The 8,638-nt window shown below is 46.4% G+C and overlaps 1 protein-coding gene across 7 annotated transcripts in view; it reads right to left on the reverse strand.

The window, feature by feature from the left end:
* HECW1 (HECT, C2 and WW domain containing E3 ubiquitin protein ligase 1) overlaps positions 1 to 8,242 on the reverse strand; it is a 449,170-nt gene extending 440,928 nt beyond the window's left edge. For 5 of the 7 annotated variants that reach the window (XM_063708510.1, XM_063708508.1, XM_063708509.1 and 2 more), the window contains exon 1: positions 7,867 to 8,242. In XM_063708510.1, coding sequence (XP_063564580.1) covers positions 7,867 to 7,896 — 30 coding nt within the window. In that variant the 5' untranslated portion in view covers positions 7,897 to 8,242. Of the gene's footprint in view, positions 1 to 6,415; positions 7,392 to 7,866 lie in introns of those variants that run through there. The other 2 variants (XM_031013201.3, XM_055347690.2) reach the window with 2 other exon arrangements.
* Positions 8,243 to 8,638: the final 396 nt, after the last annotated feature.

Genomic DNA, 8,638 nt, shown 5'->3' on the forward strand with positions numbered 1-8,638 from the left:
GCCGGGTGTGGTGGTCTGCACCTGTAGTCCCAGCTACTCAGGAGGCTGAGGCAGAAAAATCACTTGAGCCTGGGAGGCGGAGGTTGTAGTGAGCCAAGATCATGCCACTGCACTCAAGCCTGGGTTACAGAGTGAAACTCTGTCTCAAAAAATAAAAAAAATAAATAAATAAATAGAGGGGATTTATCCAATATAATGTGGCCATAGAGAAAGTTCTAAGGTTGGATTTCAGTTAAGGAAAGTACCTGTTACATCATTCGGTCAGTCAGCAAACATTCAGTGTGGTGTCTAATATGTTCCAGACACTTTTCCAGGCACTGAGTAAACAAATAGATTCCTGCTCTAATGGAGATGACAAGTTAGAAGGGGAGACAGAGAATAGCACATAAGCAGAAACTATGTAACAAATTGCATGGTGCTAAGTGGTATGAAGAAAAAGCAAGCAAACAAGCAGATGGAAGAGAGCACATTGTGTGTGGTCAGAATAAGCCTTTCTGAGGGTGTGATATCTGATAAAGGTGGTCAGAATGCAGGTGGCTGGGGGACCGTCCCTCCAGGTCAAGGGAACAGTATTTGTACCTGGCATGTTCTAGGAAGAGCAAGGACAACTGGGGACTCGGAGAGTGGCAAGGCAAGCCCTGTAGGCAAAGTAAGGAGTTTGAGTTTCATCCTGAACAGGGCTATGGGCAAAGAAGTAACACAATGTCCACTCCAGGAGGACAAGGACTTGTGACTGTTTTGCACTGTGATCCTGCTACATCCCAGCACCTAAACCAATGCCTGGCACACAGCAGATGTCTAGGCAGTATTTGTGGAATGAATGAATGAGAAGACTTCCACTTTTAAAGGCTCGTTTGGGCTGCTGTATAGGGAACAGACTGCAGATGGGCAAGGACTACAGAAAACCAGTTAGGAAAGCTTACTAGCGCTTAGACGGGGATGGCTGTGCTGGATGGAGAGGGAGAGAGAAGGGACAGAGATTTATTGAAAGCTAGATCTGGGTGAGAAAAAAGTCAGAGGGACTCACAGGTATTTGACCTGAACAACTGAAAGGACAGAGTTGTCCCTGAGAGAGATGGAGGACACCAGAAGAGAAGCACGTTTAAGGAGCAAAAATCGGGGGGTTGTATTTTGCACGTTAATTTTAAGCTAACGTGCCATTCAAAGGGAGATGCTGGGCGGTTGCATTTTCAAGTCTGGAGTTCTGGGAATGAGTCAGGGCTGACGAAATAAACTTGGAATCATGAGCACGAAGACAGTGTTGAGAGAAGGAATTTAAGTAAGAAGGGAAGAAGTCTGAGAGCCAAGGCCTGGGGAATCCCCATACCCGCATTTAAAGGTCAAAATTCAGTTGAGATCAATCGGGATAAAACCTCAGGGGCCATCCAAAGAGTCTGAGAGAGAAGAGCCAGAGAGGCTGCGGGAACACCAGGAGAATCTGGTGTCCTGGAAGAAGCCAGGTGCTTAAGAAAGAGTGGTCCCCCACAGCCCCATGTGAAATGCTGCTCAGATCAGCAAAGCTGTACCCTTATACTTCACCAGGTAGAGCTCATTGGTGACCCTAATGACAACAGGGAGGGGAGTGACAGGAACGAGTGACTGATACCTGATCGAGGTGCTCTCAAGACAGGCAAAAGGTGAGGGGGGCAGAAACACAAAAGTAGCTTCAAATAAGACGGTGATCTTCTGGTCTCAGGCTGCATGGTGGGTGTGTGTCATATTTTGCTTCATATATTTCATATATGTTCAATGTGTTGTTTGTCAAAATCAAATATGTCACAATAAAATATGTCTTTAGAGGCTGAGATGGAGGGAGTGAAGAAGGCCAGTGGGACAACCTTTTTGAAGCATATTCTTTAAAAAGAAACAGAAAATCAATCATGGGGGATGTGGAGTCAGGGAGCGGTTTTATAAATGTCATATATCACAGTACCATTTGTATGCCAATTATTTCCTTATCATCATCCTCTTTACATGCAGGTCCTATGCCCGGTCATGTAGAGGGGACACCAAGGACAATGCTGGGGGTAGGCAGGGGGAAATAAAGCTGGCAACAATCCTCAAAACGATTTTTTTTCCAATTTCAAAAAGCTCATTTCTACAAAAATAATTTGTATCCAAAATAGAGGGAAAACGTCATTAAGTAGTTTTAAGTTTTGATGGTACAAGGAATTATGAATAATGGTAAAGAAAAAAAGAAGTCGTTTTGAGGATAAAAACTTATTGACTGCGTCCTGTGGTTTCTTCAGCTCATCTGTGTGTTACAGGAAAGAGGATGAGGAATCACTTGCTGATTGATTTCATCAGCTCTGGTACTGACGGCACTGATGGCAAGGTCTTATATGTTTAATTTTATTCTCCCCATCTTTTCCCCCCTTAACCTAGATCTCTGAATTTTAACAATGTGTAGGGCTGAGATTTCTGTTTCTCAAACTACTCTGACTTGAACCCCCAAAGCAAAAGGAAAAGCAGGGAACATCCATGCACGTTAAATGGATGTCAATTTCAGGACAAAACGATTGAATTACAATCCCTGGCCATGGATGTGAATTTTGATCTTTTTTTTTTCTTTCACACACATGATATTTCCCTGACATCTGTGCAATACAAATATATCTAGAAAGTGTGAAATGGAAAATCTGCTTCACTAAATATATAAAAGGGACCCCGAATGAAGTCTCCATGATGGCATTTGTCATCATGGGCACAGATGGCGTCCTTTCCCAGCTCTTCCCCCGCCCCCCTGGTACCGGCTTAAGTTCCATCCACCAAATTCTCCCTGCATATCACATGCATAGATGCCTGATAACACCAGGAGAGCCTGTCTGTATGCCACATCCTTATTTTTCAGGCCTCCATATGCATCAAGCTTCAGACCAATAAATCAGGAAAAGTATCAGTTCTGAACAAATAATGCAAACAGTGTATACCACTTGTTGCTATGTGAATCCAGATGACCTAGGAGCTTAGTGATCTTTGTCATATGTTGCCAGTAAGTAATTGCATTATTATCATTCTCCTTTCAGTGCCCATGTCACAGAACAGTATAACTACTTACCAATACCCACACATCCAAACACTGTGGGATGGGATACATAAAACTGCTAATATGCTGCTTTGCTTCCTAAAATATTTAAAGAGGCTTTAAGACACCTAAATGCATGGCATTGAGGTTCCAAATGGTGGTCAGAAAGTCTGTGAGAAAAAGACGTAAACAATAAACAATATCGTTAAAAGATTTGACCTGCTTCTATATCTCATTGCGTCTTAACTTGGAAAAGCAATGGTAATGAATAAACCTCAGAAAGTAGAAAAGATTGAGCTGAGTAAGGAGGTTGTGAAGCTCTGACTCCTGCCTTTGGTTGGGTGGGTGGGGGGTGGCAGTGTACTACTGGCATATGGCTTATGTATGTGGGGGATGTTATAGGAAGTTGAGTGGAGCTAAAGAAGTGGAAAAAAAGAGCAAAATGAGGAACCAGAGAGAAACTGAAAGGGGAATTTGTTGGATGAATTGCAGGGAACACTTTGACCATAAGAGTTATTCAGCTGTGAAACATACTCAGTGGTGAGAATAAAAATGCTTGGAACCTTGGCTATTAAGCCCCCAAATTCTAAACATTTTGTACATTTTGGAGATTGCATACTTTTTCCACCACTGCATTCCTCACTGGGAACAAGAAATGCCACAAATCTTTCCCCTTAATATAGTAAATTTAGTTTTACAAATAAGAAAGGATTATAGAAATGTATAAAGAATAGTTTTAACAGAAGGCTCGAAGTAATTATTAGATAACCACAGGCTGACCCATGTAGCCTTAATTATTTCTTCTCTACATATTGCCAAGTTAAATTATTTCTAATCTTTTTCTCCTTTCAACTTGCTCAACTGAATAAACCAACAAAAATAATCACAGAATGATGATGTTAGAAGTGACCTTTGGGATTACTTGATTCAACTTTCTACTTTTAAAGAAGAAGAAACTAACCCTCAAAGAGGAAAAGTGACCTGACCCCACAGAGCATTTCATACTGTTTTCTCTAAAAGTCCGTGAACATCAAATGTGCCAACGACTGTTTTACAGAGAGGACATGTGGGTATTGCAACTTCCTGGTTTCCTAATGTAGCTTGTCCTGTTTTTTAGGATGGAAAAGGAAGCAGGTAAATGGGAGAGAAGCAGGTGTCTTGATGTCTGTAAGTCACACCTGTTAGTCTAGAAACCTGCCATTGGGAGACTCAGTCAAGCTTGGCTGGCCCAGGAAGGATGGTTGTCTCTGGTCTAACTGTAGGTCATTTCAGAAGCACTTACAGTGGTTCAATGTTGCTTGAGCAAATAATGAGTAGACATTCCCTAGACGTGTCCATCATCCTAGCAAGCTCTGGTTGATAGAACCAGGACTTAGAGAGAAAGTGGGCAGAAGGGTGCTCATGTCTTCTGTTTAAGTGTGGATTAGAGGTTAGAGTGCTTGGGCCATGTTTCCTTCTAAGGCCAGAGCAAGACAGAACAGAGCAGTTATCAGATAAATTTTGTCAAAATGGATAATCCAGATCATTCAAGGAAAAAAATAAATAACCAAAACCTACAGCATTTGAACTCATTCTCTACATGTTTTTTTGTTTACTGAGGGTGGGTGGTGGAAGGCCTGGATTTGAGTCCTGGCTCTTGGATCCCCCTTAAGCATCTTACATAACCTCTCTGATTCCCCCAGCTGACTCACAAAGTGAAGGATTCCTACCTACCTCCTGCCTATACAATTAGAGGGCATTTTTATGACCTGAAATCCACTCAATAAACATTTCTGAGAACACATGATGTACCAGGCAAACTGCTAGGTGCTGGAGAGATGAATATAAACATGTCCTTGTTCTGAAGAAGCTCATCTCATATTTAAGATAAGGAGACTGTGGCACATTTACAACTCAGATAACTGCAATATTGTAAGTGCTATCTTAGCTCTATGAACAAAAAGGCTATGGGAAAACAGGAGAAGAAGTGGTTAATTATGCCTTGCAGGGACTGTAATTTCAGGATACTATTTTGATTGTAACTTAAAACAAATGAGTGCACAACTACGGAAAATTGTGTGGCTAAGCATGAATCAACAAATACCTTGACTATACCTAAATTATAAAAATTACCATAGCGCATGAAAACACTGCCTGCCTGCCTATTTAGACCAATAATTGCTTCACCCATTTTTATGACAAGCAACAGCGCTAGCAAGTTTTGAGAGCAACACCAAATTACATCAGAGAAAGTAAGTCTCATGCCATTGTCAATTACTGCATAGGATGAAACAGCTATCTAGAGTGTCTCATTAGAAACAAACGAAAACCAATGATTGGAAAAAGTGAATTCTCAATTATCTAAGATGGGGTTGGAATGAATAACTCCACAAAAGGAGAACACCTGTTATCCAATTAATTCAATCTTCTCTTTTTCCCCAACCCTCCACCAAATGTTTTGCTATAGTGGACAAAAAAAAAAAAAAGACCTGTTTGAGTTGGTGAGTAATTTCACTTATGGGGAAAATGCAGACACTTGGGTTTTAAAAGCTGCAAGGTATAAAAATAAGCCGCAGATTCTATAGTCAATCCTTGGTTTGCTTGCATGGTTCACATTATAATTATTTGCCTTTCCAACACTGGGTAACTTTTCTTACTCCTCTGTCAGTTACCACAGAATGCTGGAACTAGAAAGAACGATAGAAACCAGCCAGTCCAACTTCCTTTACCATGAGGAATGAGACTCAGGCTTGTCTTTCCATATCACATCTGGCCTTTTAATATTTCTTTTGTTAACAATCATATCAGATGGAAGCATAATAGAAGGTAAAGCTCAAAGTGATCTTGTAATACATCCATCTGTAAAAGCCACAGTGTAAAAGGAATCAAGTCAAATGATGCTATATACACAAATAACAGAGCCGCAGTCCCTCTGTATTGATACATTGATGGGCTGTTCCAGCTCAGGATGTGACCTCCCTACCAAGTCAATAATGTCACAATCTAAACAAACTTAGGCAATTTGCCTTCATGAAAAACCTACCCCAAACAAAAAAGAGAACTGTCATTCCACAAAGCAGCCAACTGCAGTAGACTGGGATTATAGTGTGGAATTAGTCAGAACGTGGTTTATTAAATAAAACACTAGAACGGCCAATTAGCCTGGAGGTCTAGGAATTAAAATAGTGCTTTGTTTTTCCAATGCCACATTCCAGAGGAAGCAGCAAGCGGAGGGAACAGGCAACAGGGAATTCTGGCAACAGGGAATTCTACCAACAGGGAATTTTACCACAATCTATCTCTCTACCAAACAGGCACACACATTCATACCAGGGTGGGCATGTGGACTCTAATCCCTTCTTAGTGGAAAACACACATTTTTAAATGAATCCCCAATCTAGAATGAATTACCGTAATAGCCACAGCCGGAGTGAGTCTGCTGATGAGAAACGCAGATCTGGCCACCTGCTTTGAGACGCCTTGGACCACAACACTGCCGGGGTCTTTAACGGTTGGCCTTTTCGGGTAGGGCATCTGCCCTCCTAAATCGCGTTTAAATCCCAGGAAAAGAGAGAAGATGCCTCCCTCAATTTTTGAACTATGCTGCTCTTGCTGTATCCATTTCTGCTGAACATAGCATTGATATCTTTTCAAAGAGAAGGGGGGAAAAACAAGGGGAGAATTGCACCACTGCAGATTCCAAGAGAAGTAAGCACAAAACTACAGCAACGTCAAATAATATCTTCTTCGGCAACTAGGAAAATCCCCACATGCTATCTGGTGTCAGCCCAATGCAGACTGAGGCGCGCTGTGCCCGGAACCACAGGAAGCCGGGCATCTCTGCAGCCTGTGTCCCTGCCAGCTCCCCCTACGCGCTGAAATTCGGCAGGGAAGAAGTTATGGTGCCCAGCCTCTGTGTGCAAGACAGAGACACCGCGCATCATGGCTCTGAAAATCAGCCAAGTGGCCGGGACGTCAAAGCGGCAGAGCAATCAGAATGCCCTGGAGCCGGGGATGGAGGGGCCACATTGTTTGAGCCCTCGGATTTTGCTGCATTGTCACCGCCCGGGAACGTAGGGGTAGCAGGAAGCGCACCTCCAGCCAAAAATGGACCGGACGCATTTTTTTCCCCCCGGCGGCTCCCTCCCTGCCTGTCTGCAAGTCGCAATACGGTAGGCGACATGACAGACTGCTCCCGCTAAAACTCAGGTGGCAGGCCCGGCTGAGCGGCGCAGCCGGCCGGTAACAGGGAGGCGCTGGGGGAGCACCCACACCGCGCCTCCTCCCCTCCTGCACCCATCCATGGGAGCAAGGGCCGGACCTGGCCACGCGCCCCTCGAGCGAGCACCGGCGAGCCCGTGCGGAGGCTCTGGGCTCTCTCAGGGCTAACCATGGGCATTGCATGGGACACAATTGTTCAAAAGCAAGCCCAAGGCGAAGCGCAAATCCAGAGCTTTGGTTCACAAGGGGTGGGTGTGGGCTGGGAAGGGGGATTACGTAGGTCTCTCCGCCCCCTCCCCTGACACCTCCTCGCCACTGGGAGGGCGCTGAGGGGCGGCGGAGGCGCTGCGAACCCGCTTGGGGGCTTCTTTGTTTCTCTCCGTACCCCGCAGGAGGGCCGGGTGCGCCTGCAGTACCCAAGCCGGGGTCGCCACCCGGGGATGCCGGCCCGGACCGGGCGGCGGCGCGTCCCAGGCTGACAATTGAACCTCGCGGGAGAAGCGAGAGGGTGGGGAGGAGGGTGGATCTCGGCCCCGAGAAGGGAGGGCGCTGCCGGGGCCTCGCGTGCGGCGGGGAAGCCGCCCAGAGAAGGGCGGGGGGGAAGGGGCGGCAGGCAGTGTCCCCGCGCTACGCCCGCTTACCTTGGCAGCCCTGGCCTGGGCACAGATCATGCTCCTGTCAGCGCGCAGATTAGAGCTGGGGGGCGCACGTGCCCCGCATAGTGCACCGGGCGCCTGGGACTGGCTGGGGAGGGGACCCTGGCGACCGCCTGCTCTCGCCGCGCTCTGGCTGCCGGGTGCCCCGAGAGAGCGGAGGCCACGGCCACTGTCACGGCGGAGGGGCGCGCGCGGCTCGGCGAGTGTGTGCGCGAGGAGGGGGCCGGTTCGGTCAGAGTCGCACGCTGTTCCGGCTCCAACAACAGCGCCTGATGCGCGGTAACGCAGCACACTTCATCGCTTTATCCTCCCGCTTGCATCCCCTCCCTCCCTGCCTGCTCCTCTGTGGGTACCAGACTCCAGAACCAACCACAAGCCGGGCTTGCTCTCATTAGCGCTGCCCCGCCCTGCAGCCTCCGCGCACCCCCACCCCCGCCCCCGCGGTAAATATATATCGATTCTTGTTACCGCCGGCCCCATCCTTCCAACACCCAGCACGCGTACTGGGCATATCCAGCACCAACCCCGGCTCCTCGGCCCTTTTGTGTGTGTGCAAACAGTGTAGCAGAAAGGATGCGGTACAGACACTCTAGGCGGGTACCCTGTGACAGGTGTTCTTGGCCTCTGTCTTACCCACTTTCCTCGCTTACCTTACACACAGTTAAGAACGCTCAGAGACACATTTCAGGAACCGTCCTGTATTTGCACAAGCACACAAAACAAACATCGTAATGACAAATGCAAAGGATGAAAATCA

Source organism: Gorilla gorilla, chromosome 6, assembly GCF_029281585.2.
Source record: "Gorilla gorilla gorilla isolate KB3781 chromosome 6, NHGRI_mGorGor1-v2.1_pri, whole genome shotgun sequence".
Taxonomy (NCBI): Eukaryota; Metazoa; Chordata; class Mammalia; order Primates; family Hominidae; genus Gorilla; species Gorilla gorilla.